Source organism: Triplophysa rosa, linkage group LG1, assembly GCF_024868665.1.
Source record: "Triplophysa rosa linkage group LG1, Trosa_1v2, whole genome shotgun sequence".
Lineage (NCBI taxonomy): Eukaryota > Metazoa > Chordata > Actinopteri > Cypriniformes > Nemacheilidae > Triplophysa > Triplophysa rosa.
In genome coordinates, this window is record NC_079890.1 from 7,751,448 (window position 1) to 7,768,630 (window position 17,183).

Genomic DNA, 17,183 nt, shown 5'->3' on the forward strand with positions numbered 1-17,183 from the left:
CTTTCAGCACCTTGTTGAATCAATGCCACGTAGAATTAAGGCAGTTCTGAAGGCGAAAGGGGGTCAAACACCGTATTAGTATGGTGTTCCTAATAATCCTTTAGGTGAGTGTATTTGTCCACATAAAAATACCGAGTTACCCGGACTTTTATTTTGGCAGGTCGTCGGAAGACTCTTATTTTTTAGTGCGTTAGCTTCACTCAGTAAAATGTTCTGAAATAAACTCTCAGAGCAACTCTGGAGATGAAGTTCACGTGTTCATGTCCTCATAAAGCGCAGACGCAGACAAATTCATGAGCATCACGCGTGTAGCACGTTAAACTGTGCAGTTCATTCACTCAAGACACGCAGAACAGCCAGATGACATGTGTAAATAACAGGATTCGATATAGTTTTACGGACTCAATGCAGCCGGAAAACAAGTTTCACTCGCAAAATAGACTAAAACTATGTAAAATAGCAGTTCACCATTTCAATAAGCTATCACTTATTTATCAGCATGAGAAATACGTGTGAACAGACTAAAATGCATGTGTATCACAGTGAATGCGTGAGACTTGAGAGCCCCGTAACATGAATAGAGTTTAGCGGGCTGTGCGTCAGTAATAACGGTCCGTGGGGAAACGCAGTGCTCCGTGTGTACTGTAGTTAAATGGATTAAACGAGGCGTCGAGGCAACAAAAATTGCCTCCATGATTTTTTGTATTCGAATAACTCGAGTTACTCAAGGAATCGTTTCAGCCCTACTGACGATTAATTGTCTAATAAATCATTGCGATTATAATGATTAATTGTCTGTTTTAGGGCTTTGACGATTAATTGTCTGTTTTTGAGCTTTGACATTTAATTCTCATACATTTTTGATTCAGCGATTGAAACGACCATATTGTTCTGAATACAAGACTGATTTTTTCTTGGAAATACATTGGAAAAAATTAGGTCGTCATATATTTAAGGTTTAGGCTTTCACCTGTCAAATACTTGTAAATTAAGTAAATTGATCAGGTGTGAATTGAAGCCACAATTAAAATATTATCAGTCGTAGAAAAGCTTCTAGTCTGTTTTTTCTCACTTGCAAGACTACAATAAAATTTTACTTGTATGTTAATGAAATTTTGGTAGACTGGTTTTCACACTGAGATTTGCTTAAATAATATTAAATTGTACTGCAGGTAATTTGTATGTTTTTTTTTTTTTAAGTGATTGAGTTGTGGTGGTACATTTTACAAGTATTACCATGCTTTAGTAACCATATATACACTAAAATATGCAATATGCAGATGCACTACAGCTCCCACTAGTGTCTTCTATAGAGATGTGCAATAATTGCGATGATCTGAAACCATCGCGATGAGGTCAAACAATCGCGATGAGACGATTATTTAATAATCGTGACAGCCCTAATTCATTCATTACACACAGACTGATATATTTCAAATGTTTATTTCTTTTAATTTGATGATTATAACTGACAACTAATGAAAATCCCAAATTCAGTATCTCAGAAAATTAGAATATTACTTAAGACCAATACAAAGAAAGGATTTTTAGAAATCTCGGCCAACTGAAAAGTATGAACATGAAAAGTATGAGCATGTACAGCACTCAATACTTAGTTGGGGCTCCTTTTGTCTGAATTACTGCAGCAATGCGGCGTGGCATGGAGTCGATCAGTCTGTGGCACTGCTCGGGTGTTATGAGAGGCCAGGTTGCTCTGATAGTGGCCTTCAGCTCTTCTGCATTGTTGGGTCTGGCATATCGCATCTTCCTCTTCACAATACCCCATAGATTTTCTATGGGGTTAAGGTCAGGCGAGTTTGCTGGCCAATTAAGAACAGGGATACCATGGTCCTTAAACCAGTTACTGGTAGCTTTGGCACTGTGTGCAGGTGCCAAGTCCTGTTGGAAAATGAAATCTGCATCTCCATAAAGTTGGTTTCAATATACAGAACTGTTTGGTCACGAAACAAACTGAATACCTTTACAAGGTTTCTTGTTAATATGGGAATTTTTAGGTTATTTTGTGTTAATATGTCCGTTTCAGAGTAAGAAGGCGTGAAAGAGAACTCTGTTTAGCATTTTGTGCTCTGACTCTCTGGGCGCGCGCATATCTCAAACAACCCGCGAGACCTGAAGGCTTTTAGTGATTATTCTTCATGAAAGCTGCATTGATACACGTTTGGCTTCTATCAATAGCGACTTACAAATAAATAGTATTTAGCGTGATGATTAACGTTTTGTATGCTTTGCAGTATTGTTAGAGATCTTTATACAATAGTTCAGCGCTTAAAGTTTAAACACGTGTTTCGTGCATTAGCTTCACATGCATACAATACTCACAACACATTTCGTTATCTTTGCTGTTTTGTACCTTATCAGGGGAAATTCTTGTATTCTGCATATTTATTTCAGTTGCAAGATTGAGTGCTTCACTCGTCTGCTCTTTCGGTCCTTCGCCTCTTACCCGTAACCAGCGAATTACGTCTTTGGGGGCGGGCCACTCATAGATAAGAGAATGGTTGAAGGAGGGGAGACGAAAATGAGTGACTGAATGCGCGCAATATAACATTTCTGCGCATTAAATTTATAATACGCAAAAATTATATATTGATCAGTTTGACAGTCGCACCGGTGCGACCATTAAGAAAAACTTGTCGCACTGGCAGGAAAATTTGTCGCAAAATGAGACCATTTAGTCGCAGTCTAGTGTGTCAGAGCATTGGTTATGATTTTCGGACGGATCAGGCCTTATCTTAACATTCTTAACGAAAAAGTTGTCAATCGTTCTTTTCATCTTTTCTCATCATCCGCGGTTACATCCACTCTGTTTATCTGACGGGTCTATAGGCTCCTCACCTCTCTGTCTGACTGCAGCACAGCATTTTCACACGTACACACACGTACAGGAATATCTGGACCACAGCCAATCAGAGGGGGGTCCGCCCTTCACTATCTCTGATTGGTTTAGACCACGATATGGGCCTAATGTGTCTGTTGTTGAACCACAGGGAGACTTTAGCAGAGACTTTTTTTCCCTCAAACGGCTGGTCGCACCGGTGCGACCTCAGATTTTTTTTAGTCGCACCATTGAGAAATTAGGTCGCATGTGCTATCAAATTGGTCGCACTCTAGAGCCCTGGTACACCAAGCCTACCTGTTGTCAGTGGAAACGCAAGCCTGATAATGGTTACCCGTAACGAAGCGTACCATACTGTACTGTACCGAACCGTACTGCTCAGTGGAAATGAGGCATTAGTTTTGCTCTTAAAATGCACCAGATTGCAGCATTTACCTTTAAAATATGCTCAATTTTCTTACGGGGGAGCATGCCCCCGGACCCCCCTACAGGAAAATATGTTTAGCCCCCAAGCAAAACCCGCTCGGCAGAGGTAGATTTTTTGCCCATTACTCAGATGTCGTGCTGCATGTAAATGCTTTTACCGGTTTTATCTGTTTTGTTTATGTGCGTATGTCTGACAGCGCAATAGTAAAAGTCCCAAAACGGAAGTAATAGTAAAACGCATAAAAGTCCGCTCTCGAATCATGCAATTGATGTACTGCAGAAACGTCAAAATGAAAAACTATTGTTGCATATGCAGGTACTGCGTACATGAGAAGAGATATAAAAATACAGCTTCTGACCGTTTTCCCGCTGCATTTTTAATTACTAAACAGATTATCGACGATGACGTCACTGCACGCGAGAAACCTGGCAAGTGTCAAACTTCCATGTAAACACGGTTTTCTGCATAGCCAGTTTATTACTATGCATGCAATAGGGCTGTGACGGTGGCCGTGACAACCGCACCACCGCGGTGGTAAAGTGCCATGACGGTGGTGAGCTGCCACCAGCGGTAGTTCACATCACTGTGACAAATATAAGTGTAATAAAAATGATAGTTGCAATCAGGATTGCTATTTGTACCCTTTCAGTTGTAGATAGCGGTGCAACGGATCATCATTGATCCGTGATCCATTCGGATCAATATCTTCGGTTCGGCACACACGTGATCCGCGGATTGATTTATGAAAAAAAAGTTGTTCTCATGTTCAGTCCACTCACAGCTTGGTCATGGCGAGCGGAGGAACGGAGGAGCTTGAACGCCCCGCGTCATTTAAATTCCCTGTATGGGAGCATTTTGGCTTCCCTGTCAAATATAATGATGAAGGAAAGAGATTAGTGGATAAAACCGTGACGGTGTGTAGGCACTGTGGCACAAGCAAGACATATGACAGTGGAAACACATCAAGCATGGCCACGCATTTGAAGCGACATCACCCCGGTGTTTCACTGACAGGAGTGAAAACGAAGGCTGCTCAACAACCGCTTATCACCGCGGCATTTAAGCAGCCCCTTGTTGCACAATCAGACCGGGCTAAAGCCATCACAAACGCTATCGGTGTGTTTATAGGTGCCGACATGAGGCCATATTCGGTTGTGCAAAACTAGGGCTTTAAACACATGCTGAAAGTGCTTGAGCCACGTTACGACATCCCATCGCGCACCCACTTCAGCGAAAAGATTGCGAAGTTGATTTCATATATTTTAATTTAATAATTTAAAAGTGTTAATAAACAAAAAGACAAAACTTATGTTTATTTGTCTTGTCTTTTTTTTTTTTGCTGATCCGAAAAATTATCCGATCCATGACTCTGATCCGAGAAACGATCCGAACCGTGAGTTTTTTTATCCGTTGCACCCCTAGTTGTAGATGGCTTCATTTAAAATATTTTACATTAACACAGAAATTATTGGCATACGTTTCCGTTGGCGCATTCGAGCGTGGGCCTGCCCGGCAAAACCCAGGTTATTCTGCGGGTTCTGCAATGGATCTCATTGTAAAATTAACAGTTACATAAAATCAAAACCGGCTATGACCCGCTTGCTTAGTGTTGGAGCGCGCGCAGGTTTTGCCGCGGTTGCGGAGAGACATCAATTCGTTTGCGCTCTTCTGAACGCGCATTTATTGCAGCTGTAAACATTTTAATCTGGACAATGTCAACATGTTAGTTTTCCACCAAAGAGTAGGAAAAAGTAACGTTTTAATGGCAATCTGAATAGGAAAGCCAAGGTAGGTTTAAACAGTTTGTTTCAAATGGAATTGTCAAGGACTGTAAGGGTTAATACGCGACTGACTGAAGTTGTCACTGCAACAAGAGCTTTTTTATTTGATATTTAACTTTCTTATATCATTTAAGTTTTCCTTATTTACTGATGTTTATTTAAATGTTTTATGTGCTGTAGTGTGCCGTTTCACTGATGGATTTGCGCATTATACATGGACGCATGTTTCATCCTCATTTATTTCAGATATCATATTTCAATTTCAAGTATTTAACTATTTAACAATTTCAAGTATTTAAATAAGGTCTATATTTCTCTTCCACTCGTCATGTGGTTGCTACACGCAAATATAATAATATAAATATTATTTATATAAATAATAAATATTTTCCAACCACTGCACCACCGCGGTTGATTTGTCCATTACCACCGCGGTGGTAAAAAACTGCCACCGTCACAGCCCTAGCATGCAAACACATGAAAACAGGTTTCTTTTTAAGCAGATCTTTGAAAGATATCTGTTTATTTTGTGCATGTAAATGCACTCATGATCTCGCATCAGTTGACGGAATAGGCATTTACATTTACATTTACACATTTGGCAGACGCGTTTATCCAAAGCGACTCACATTGCATTGTATTATACATTTGTTTCTGACTATATGCAATCCTATATATTATTCAGACATGATAATACGCCGACGATTAACACCTTAAAGCAGAACTATAGATGCCTTTACTGTTAGTAAACATTGTGATGCGTTTTTGTGGGCGGAGCTTGGTGTGGAGGCAGAAAGATCCTGCTAGGTATCATGTTTTTTTGCTTGCTTTTTGACAATAACTACAAAAAAAATTTAACATGTAAGGGCACTCACTATGTAGGGCCGTAATTGTTTTTGAAAAAGTTAACTTTAACGCAAGGTACCTGGCCGACCTGTATGCGCTCACACAATGGATCCAGGGACGAACTGACAGGATTACCTCCAGTTAAGTGGCCTGACATCTACACCTACCAGACAGATAAACCAAGGGTGTATAGCAAAGATAAACTGCTGTCACGATTATGAAAATTGGCTGAAGATTAATTGTCTAATAAATCATTGCGATTTTGACGATTAATTGTCTGTTTTAGAGCTTTGACTTTTAATTCTCATACATTTTTTATTCAGCTTTGAAATGACCATATTGTTCTGAATATAAAGATTATGTTCTTTTTTTTGGAAATACATGGGAAAAAATTGGGTCATCATACTTGAGATTTAGGCTTTTACCTGTCAATAATACAACCGCCAATTACTTGTAAATTAAGTAAATTGATCTGGAGTGAATTGAAGCCACCATTAAAATTTCTATCAGTCATAGAAAAGCTTCTAGTCTGTTTTTTTCTCACTTGCAAGACTACAATAAAAGTTTACTTCTATGTTAATGAGATTTTGGTAGACTGGTTTTCACACTGAAATAATATTAAATTGCACTGCAGGTTATTTTTATGGTATATGCTTTAGTTTTTTTTAAAGTGATTGTGTTGTGGTGGTACATTTTACAAGTATTACCGTGCTTTAGTTACAATATATACAATAAAATATGCAATATGCAGATGCACTACAGCTCCCCCTAGTCTCTTCTATAGAGATGTGCAATAATTGCGATGATCTGAAACCATCGCGATGAGGTCAAACAATCGCGATGGGACGATTATTTAATAATCGTGACAGCCCTACCCAATACATCTTTAGATGCCTGCGTCAGGCATGTGATCAGCCAAGGACAAAAAAGAAGGAAGATTCTTCAATGTTACTAATTAAATGTTACATGATTAAAATATTTTTCACTTAGCAACACAAAAACAAACTATTATAATTACACAATTCTGATTTTGGAAATATCAGTTCAAATGTTTATTAGTTTAACAGTCACCTAAAGAATATTTAATAAAATAGATTGATGCTTTGTCCAAATATCTTATGCTAATGTCAAATAAGATGGCATTAACAAATGGCACCCCCTGAGGGGTTTATATTAGGCCTACTTTTAATTTTATTGTAATCAGCAATAATTCATTAAACAATAATTGAACACAAAAAGTAAAGAATACTGTGGCCTCAAGAGACTTCTATACACAGCCACTAGATGGCGCATCTACATCATCAATCAGCGTTTGTCAGCATTAATCCGCATGTAATAAAGGTTGCAAATGCTGCATGTTGCGGTTTTAGTTCATTTAAATGTATGCATTCAGTAGAGACTTCAACGTGTTTATATTAAACAGTGATTAGATCGGCCATTTGTATTCGAGCCATTAAATCGCGGAATTGCCTATTTTAGTCTCTGTATACAGATAATGTTATAATGTATATATGTCTCAACTTCCAGACTCGGAATTTTCTGTATACATTACAAAACGCTGTTCAGGTCCCCACTTAATTAAAAATGACACCACGTGCTTTTTTGAGCACCAAAACAGCTGTGTTTGGTGTCTATTTTTCACGGACTCTCTGGAAACATAAAGATAACTCCCAAAATGATGTTCTGAATGAAGCGGTCGCTCTGCATTTATAACAAGCGTGTGCATGACATAGAGAGCGTTGAAAGGATCCTGGTGGCCGGCTGTATGATGACTACGCGCACATCCCCAAACCCCCAATCCCGTAACGAATGAAAATAAATTGAATTCATGCAATTTATGCGGGAGATCCCAGCGAGGTCAAAAAATACGGAAATCCGTATTTATATGAAAAAATCTCCGCTGCGTGTACTAACAGTGGCACATTTTAGCAAATGCATTTAACTTGAACACAAACCTGACACATAACGTGAGCCTTCTCACCGTTCCCTCTCCCTTTATACTAATGCACTTGTGACAACTAAAGAAAAAGAGATGACTAACAGTTTCCTTTATGTTTAGTTTCTGGCAGATAGTTAACTGCTAGTTGTATAACTAACAAAGTTAGCTAGCATACCCTATGCGTTCAAAAGTTAGGTCTGTACATGGAAATTGCATATCGTGAGCCTCAAACATTGTTATTTCCTCCTTATGTAAATCTTGAGCATAGAAAAGACCACTGAAAAAGTCTGTTTGTCGTGATGTGCACGCTCCCATCGTTGCATATACCCGCCCATGTTCTAGGCCAGCCTGACGTGCACAGCCAATTCATCGGAAGTTCTGCAGGTATTGTGAATAGGGTTGGCCGATGTCTACCAATTGGCATCGGACGATGTCTACAGTGAAACCTCGCGATGGACGATCATCCGTGAACAGAAAATGTGAATTTGCAGTGTTTCCCACAGAATTTTGTTAGACCATGGGGTTCCTCCAAGGGGGTCCGGGGGCATTCTCCCCGTAAGAAAGTTTTGCATATTTTAAAGGTAAATGCTGCAATCTGGTGCACTGCATTTTAAGAGCAAAATTAAGTGACTCAATCTATAAGAATACAATGGCTATAGCAGTAATTTAATCATTGGCTCATATATAAATGAGGATAATAGGGCACAACACATGGTAAAAAGGGAGATCACAAACAGTCAAAACATGTAGAGCATGAGCTATCAAAAAATTAAGCAAAAAAGTGTTTAACAGTTGAACTAATTTATTTATTACCATGTTAAAACGCAGGCTGCCCATCGGGCCTTTTTCACAGTGCCACCGTCAGTATCACTTGGACCAGAGCATGCATACATTATTATGATGCGGCGACTGTTTAGCGTTAACACGTAAGAAAAGCACACACTCTCTCAGCACAACAGAGTAATGTTAAGTTTGTAATTTATTATGTTTTCAACTTTAAACACCCCACACCTGCCCTGAACACCTCTCCACACAACCATTCACACCTTCAGCAACCCCCCTCTCTCCCACACCTACAATTCAGATCACTGAAGATGATGTGTTCCAGGTCTTCATAAAGTACAAAAGAAGGAAAGCATCAGGCCCAGACGGTGTTTCACCAGCCTGCCTAAAAATATGTGCTGACCAGCTGGCCCCCATCTTCACACAGATCTTCAACAGATCACTGGAGCTGTGCGAAGTCCCCTCATGCTTCAAACGCTCCACCATCATCCCAGTCCCAAAGAAACCCAAAATTACTGGACTTAATGACTACAGACCTGTGGCTCTAACATCTGTGGCCATGAAATCATTTTAAAGACTGGTTTTGGCCTATCTGAAGGACATCACTGGTCCCTTACTGGACCCCCTGCAGTTTGCCTACAGAGCAAACAGGTCTGTGGATGATGCTGTCAACATGGGACTGCACTTCATCCTTCAGCATCTGGACAGACCAGGGACCTATGCGAGGATCCTGTTTGTGGACTTCAGCTCCGCTTTTAACACTATCATCACGGACACCCTTCAGAATAAACTGGCACAGCTCTCCGTCCTAACCACTGTCTGTCAGTTGATCAACAGCTTCTTGACAGACAGGCAGCAGTTAGTAAAGCTTGGCAAATTCAAATTCAACACCTGCACCATCAGCACTGGAGCTCCTCAGGGCTGTGTTCTCTCCCCACTGCTCTTCTCCCTTTACATGAATGATTGCACATCTAAAGACCCCTCTGTCAAGCTCCTGAAGTTTGCAGACGACACCACACTGATCGGCCTCATTCAGGATGGTGACGAGTCTACTTACAGACAGGTGGTCAAGGAGCTGGCTGTCTGGTGCAGTCTTAACAACCTGGAGCTTAACACGCTTAAAACTGTTGAGATGATCGTGGACTTCAGGAGAAGTCCACGACAGGCCCCTGTTCTCCCCAAACTCACCATCATGAACAGCACTGTGACTGCAGTGGAGTCATTCAGATTCCTGGGCACCACAATTTCTCAGGATCTGAAGTGGACACTCACATTGACTCTATTCTTAAAAAGGCCCAGCAGAGGCTGTACTTCCTTCGCCAGCTGAGGAAGTTCAACCTGCCACAGGAGTTGCTGAAACAGTTTTACTCTGCCATCATCGAATCCATCCTCTGCACTTCTATAACTGTCTGGTTGAGCTCAGCTACCAAATCTGATCTCAGAAGACTACGGAGGGTAGTCCGGACTGCTGAGCGTATCATTGGTACAACCATCCCCACTCTCCAAGAACTGTACTCATCCAGAATGAGCAAAAGGGCTGGTAAAATCACTCTGGACCCCTCACACCCAGCACACTCCCTTTTTGAACTGTTACCGTCTGGTCGACGCTACATAGCACTGAGCACCAGAACGACCAGACACAGGAACAGTTTCTTCCCTCAGGCAATCCATCTTATGAACACTTGACATTAAACGCGGAACACACAACTCTATTTCACATTATTTATTCACCAAATTTGCACATATCAGACCTGTACATACATAATTGTCTATATTGTATATTGTGTTTTTGCTGTTTTGTACATTGCCTATTTCTATATTATTGTATATTATTGTTATTTTTTCAAATTTTTTCATTTATCATCTGTGCTCTGTCCTGTTGCTGTCTTTCTGTTGCACTGTGGAGCTTCTGTCACTATAACAAATTCCTCGTATGTGGAAACATACTTGGTCAATAAAGCTCATTCTATTCTATTCTATTCTATTCTATTCTATTATGCGCGAGTTGTGCAGACCTATCCGTTTATATCAAAGTAACACAAGATAAATTAATGACAGACGCTTTCTCCTGGGGTACACGCCGATTGGTCTGAGAAGAGCTGCTTGATGTCTGACAAATCAAATGCATAGGTACAAAAAACATGACGAGCTTTAGTCAGACTCGGGCTGAGAATCCTGATAAGCTGTCAGACATGGGCCGGGCTAGGGCCTGAGTGTCTCAGGCCAGTGCTTAAATTTGAGGCCCGTGCAGGGCTCTAGCTTGAAGCACGATCGGAACGATGTGGAAAGGGTTAAATGATGTGCTTTTGGCGCTAAATAAGGATATTAGAGGATATAACGCCGAAAGATCATCATTATAAATGTCATGGGAGCGCGTGATTCGTACAGCTCCGTTGTGTAGACGCGCTGCCCACATTGCGCTGAAGCAACAGAGAGGGGGAAGCATTTCGTCTAGCTGTGAACAATGGCACAACAACAAATCAACGGTGCAGAATTCAATGAAATTCAAAGAAATATTTATGTTGTTATAAGAAAAAAATGTGGCTCGTTTTAAGACTGGCGGAACAAAGTAGGCAGGCCGCCATAGTCTCGTCAATGAATGGGAAACACTGATTTGACATCTTGAGTTGCACAGACCGATCGGCATTTAACGCGAGAGAGATTTAAGATCAAACTGCTCCATAAGCTTTTGAATCATTCTCGCGGTGCTTGTTGTCATATGCCAATAGATATGCTGCAAACACCAAAATACACTGATGTGGTATCATATAAAATTCGGGATCGGCACCTCTGTCACGTGAGAGCTGTGTCATATCACCTTGACGTCAGCTGACTGTAGGGGCAGATTTAACTTAATAGTGAGAGTGTAAAAATATGAAACAAATATGCTACCTACAAATTTCTCCATTTGCTGTCGGTAACATCTGTTCCTTTCATTGCACATTTATGAGTTTGAGTTTTCATGAACAGAATTTTGCATGAAATATTTATTTTTAAGCCTTGGAAAATATTTTCAATAAATTATATTTATATAAATATAAAAAATATATATTTTTTATATTTATACATTTATATGATGCATCTCACTCAGACCCCCGCGTCACGTGCAGCCGTGCATGCATACACACACACAGGCGCACAGTGGTGCGGTGTTTACAGAGTTTCTCCTTCAGAAAAGTGACTAGCATCTTTTTGGATAAGCATTAAGCTTTCAGTGAGTGGAAAAATGTCTCTCTCGGCGTCTTCTCTATTCAGTGAACGAGCGGCAGAATCAGCATATTCATGACCAAACCGCAGCTTACTTGTGAGTGAGTGAATACAAAACACCTTTTACAGGCACCTGTCATTGTTACTGACTGGACATTTGAACATAAACATTTGTCTGTAATTATTATTTTATGTCTGGCAACAGAAACATTTAATATATAAATGAATATAAACAACAACAGCTTTATTAGGCATTCGGTTGTAATAAAGTACAGTAAGTTCAGAGAGTAAACGCAAGTCTAGCGTGATGACGTCGTGAACATGCTCATTAGCACGTAACGCCACTTTGCCCCATAGTGACGGGTTATAATAGATTATGACAGATTTTTTTACAAGCCTGTCTGTCAAAATGACAGACAATTAAAAAAGTCTAGCGCAACCTCTGACTTACATTTTTTTTTTAAGTAAGGTGAATCTAAGTAGCTTTTTATGTTTTTATTTTGCATCTAGGAGAGTATTGAAACTAAGTTCAAACATTCTACTTCACATCACTTTTGCTCTTTGGGAAAGTATTATATTAAAATATTCCAACTGGCCAATCAAATCTGTTATTTGACTTTCAGTGACATGCTTTTTATTTATTTTTATTGGTATTTCACGAGACAAAACAAATATACATTTAATGAGATGACCGATTATCGTATGCGTTTTAAATTATATTATAATAACAAATAATTTATTATCACTATTATTAAGACATTTAGCCCATTATTTTTGTGGGGGCAGTAAGGGGACCTGGAAAGTGGATAGGGGGGCGCTGGCCCCAAAAAGGTTGAGAGCCACTGTGTTAGTGTGTGTGTGGGGAGCCATACATTTCTTATTTTTTTCTTTTTTGCATGGTATGTGAAATGGGAGTGTATTTATTCACTTTGTTCTTTTACTTAGCTTTTATAAATTTAATGTTTTGCTTATAGTGAATATGTTTTATGTACAGCTGTTTTGTAACAATGAAAATTGTAAAAAGCGCTATATAAACATATTTGAGTTGAGTGATTACTCATAATTACCCGCAATAGCTGCACCAATGTTATTATATCACATGCTATGTTATATCACATCACAGAAATTACATCTATAAAGCCATGAGCACTGAAATGATGCCCAAATACAATAGGAAAATTTTATAAACATTAATCATTTGTATGGTTTTAATGTTGTAAACCCTTTTAATGACCACTAAAATCTGGGTTCAGCAAGTGTGAAATGTCTTCACTTTTTGATATTACTACAATGGTGCTATTGTTTGACTATTTTAATCTAATAGGTGACATCTGAAAGCCGTGACACCACGTATTAAATGACCCTCTTATTCAGTTGTCAGAACTTTAACAGAATGACGCATTTTAGAAACGCGTGAGGCAAAAACTTACAAGAAAGTCCTGAAAAGCCTGTAAAATTAATCATAAATGAAATAACTCATTTTTTTCCCTCACAAGAAGTTTCCTCATATTTAGCTAATTTGCTTGCAAAGGCTAATATTAGTTAACACGTATACAAATAGACTAGAAACGAGATGAAATTGTAGACACTCAGTGCACGTATCTACATTTGTACGAAAAGAGTTAACTTAAAGCGCATTAAAATATAAAGAGGATCTGACCATAAAAGCAGCCGCAATGAAATTAGCATAGCTCGCTTAGCAACGGGATCCCGCTCATTGTAAAGGCGGAAACAGCCGCTCGGGCTAATGCTAGCCCCCGCGAGCCTGCTGCTAGCGTTAGCCTCAACAATAACACTCACCTCCAACTCGGTACATGTTGGCCGCCATTCTCTCGCTTTCGTAAACAAATAAAAAATTTAAAATCTCCTCGTGGTGATGACAAAAAATACGTATCCAAAAGTGGTGCAGCTGTCTATATTATCGCATGTATTGAAGTATTTCCCCTGACGCAAGACAAAGCCGGGTCCCGGCACGGCCGCTCTGGCGGGTAAAAGTTTAAAGTTTCTGTTACAATGTTTCTCTGGGTAGTAAAAAAATGCTTCTTTGTTCCCGCGCTGAGAAAAAACTCCCATCGAAGCCTCTTTCAGACATTTACGCATTCACACGTCACACATACATGCAGACACAAGCCCTTGATAGCCAGCCAGCCTGTCTGTCTTTCTCTCTCACACCACTCTTCATCCCGTGCTCCGCTCCCAGCTTCATCCTCCTCTTCTTCACCTCCGCTCTGTTTTACACATACTCGCACTACCCCCTTTTTCGACGTCATCTTCGGAAGCTTATAACGTCACTCAGAATATCGAAAAACACATGCGAAGCGGAAACACCAACCCATGCATACAAAAAATAAGTATATTTTTACTGCTTAGTATTCACTAAAAACAGTTGGGTTAAAATTGACCCAACAAATAACCTAATGCTGGGTTACTAGCACCGACCCATTGTTGGGTTATTTTAATCCAATAAATTGGATTAAAGTTTAACCCAACTGTTGGGTTATGAAATAACTAATTTGTTGGGTTATTTTAGCCAACATGTTATTTATTATTTTATTATTCTTGTTATATTTGTTGTTTGGTATTTTTGGCCATTCTATTTATTATTATTTTATTGCCGTGTAAACAACGAATGCACAACATAGATAGCTACCTTTATAATTCTTTATTTCCAAATATACAATAAGTTTTGGTTGCAGTTGTTTTATTAATGTACTTCCTTTATCATAAAGGTACTAGCAATTAAGTATCAATTTACAAGTATCAAATAAATAAATAAACAGAACAGAGGCTAGTCTAGCTCATACAATTATAAACTACCTAAGCAAAAGCTACCAAACAGCAGCACCACAAGACTTTGCATACTCCAAAATATAAATAAACAACATGTGTCAACTGCTGGTAAAAGACGGTCTTCCTCCAGCATCATGCTTCCCACAATAACGAAAACTTAAGAGGAACTGGTTTTATCCCCAAGATGCAGAACATGAAGGTCTTCCATTGCTCCTCCTGATACTGAATGATGTTTGTTTCAACTTCCAACCTATAAACATTTACATTTAGTCATTTAGCAGACGCTTTTATCCAAAGCGACTTACAGAGAGTTCAGGGAGCAATAAGCGATATGTTATACAGGAGCAATAAGACAATAAGTGCTAATACAAAGTTACTAGTTTCAACAAAAGCTAGACCACTACCTAGAGAAAGAGAGAGGGTTAGTTTTTTTTCTTTTTTTCTCATTTGTCTGTCAAGTATTCACAGAAGAGATGGGTTTAAGTAGTTTTTTTAATGTTGTGAGATATGTGGTTGACCGGGCTGAGTTAGGAAGAATGTTCCACCAGGAAGGAGTTGTGAAGGAGAATGAGCGGGAAAGCGATTTACTGCCCTTATGAGAAGGCAATACAAGACGCCGCTTGTTTGCTGAACGCAGGGTTCTTGATGGGGTGTAGGGGTGTAGGAGGGTGTGAAAGTATGCCGGTGCAGATCCAGTGATAGTCCTGTAGGCAAGCATTAGTGACTTGAATCTGATATGGGCTTCCACCTGTAGCCGGTGGAAAGAGATGAAAAGGGGTGTCACATGAGCACTTTTGGGCTGTTGGAAGACGAGGCGTGCTGCTGCGTTCTGAACCAGCTGGAGTGGTTTGATAGCCTTTGCAGGAAGACCAGCAAGGAGAGCATTGCAGTAGTCTAACCTTGAGATTACCAGGGCCTGGACAAGGAGTTGTGCCGCATGCTCAGTGAGATAGGGTCTAAACTTTCTAATGTTGAATAAGGCATATCGGCATGACCGCATTGTTTTTGCAATGTGATCATTGAAAGACAGCTGTTCATCAAATATGACTCCTGTTTTGGAAGGAGTGATTGTGGTATTGCCAAGTTGGATGGTGAGATCGTGTTGCACCGTGGGGTGTGCCGAAAACACGAGTAGTTCTGTCTTGGCAGGGTTCAGCTGGAGGTGATGCTCTTTCATCCAACAGATAAACAGATATTCTCTTTTGTAAATATGCACACATACATAGTATTATTATTACAATAATTATTTATAATTAAAACTGTATTGTCAAAAATGATGTACAGTCATGAGGAAAAAAGTACAAGCACACTTCAATATGATGAATAATTCATAGATCTTTACATAGCCTGATGACCTGTAGGGGTCACACTTTTACTATTGACTTTAATTGTGAAAATTAGTACACAATGTTAATTTCATGTGTCATATGATATATTATATTAATTTATTATTATGTACACATCTCATTACGTATTTGTTTAAATGTAAAAAAAAACTATTTAGGTCATTTTTCACATGACTGTATAACAGGAAGTTTTCAGACATTAATTTCTGTCATATAACTTCACACCGTTATATGTAAATAATAACTTTATTAGAACACAGCCTGAGTTAGGCTCACATGTCACATACACTCGGCTAACGGCACACCTCTCACATAACATCCTTATGTGACGTAACACCCTCTTACGCCAAGCAGTATGGGTAATGTAGTGAACTCCACATCATCACATCTCCCCCTTTCACAAGTAACACAGTTAACCCATAATAATAACATAACCAATGTAATATTAAACACTGTTAAACCCCTCTAGTAGTTTCTTGCATATACACTGTACCGACAGCAATATATACTTCAATCAGAATAACATTTCCAACTAAATACAATTAAGCTCTACCTTAATATCACCTGCAAAACACAACATTTATGAAAATACTGTTTTCTGAACAACAACCATTTCACCAATTTTCTCCAGGTATCATACCAATAACATTTAAGCATTTCAGTAAATAACACTTTAGTAAATGACATCTAAGTATGACTTACTTTCCTCATTCCTTTTCTTTCTCTCTTAGGAAAGTGACCCACACTTAAGTCTCTATACCGAACTGGAATTTCAATTACTCTGCCACTAGAGGTTGTTCTAGCAACAGGAACAGTGTCCAATGTAACTTGCTCTGAGTGTCTGACAGGTTCTGAACTTTCCTGATCATGCCTTGGTTCTTGCCTTGGTTGTGACAGTTGCAAATAACTGTTCATGTCAATTCTTACAGAATCAGTCTCTGAAGATACCACTCCCTGTAAGTGACGTCTGTTTCTTCTGAGAACAGCTCCATTCCCGGTCTGTACAAAATATGAACGTGGCTCTTTAGCAGTCCTCACAACTGTACCAGATGTGCACCACGTTTTCTCTCCATCCAATTTTAGGCGAACTTTATCTCCAGGTTGTAAAGGAGTAAGTGTACAAACAGAATGTCTTTTGTCATAGAAACGCTTGTAATCCTCTTTCGCACGTTTGTCTTTTTCAGCCACTCGTTTTCTGCTGATGTGA

General features: G+C 39.4%; 1 protein-coding gene across 1 annotated transcript in view; it reads right to left on the reverse strand.

Moving 5' to 3' along the window:
- The window catches only part of mta2 (metastasis associated 1 family, member 2), a 135,069-nt gene extending 120,962 nt beyond the window's left edge, over nt 1-14,107 (reverse strand). The window contains exon 1 of the mRNA XM_057350094.1: nt 13,641-14,107. Coding sequence (XP_057206077.1) covers nt 13,641-13,668 — 28 coding nt within the window. The 5' untranslated portion in view covers nt 13,669-14,107. The remainder of the gene's footprint in view (nt 1-13,640) is intronic.
- Between the last annotated feature and the right edge of the window lie 3,076 nt (nt 14,108-17,183).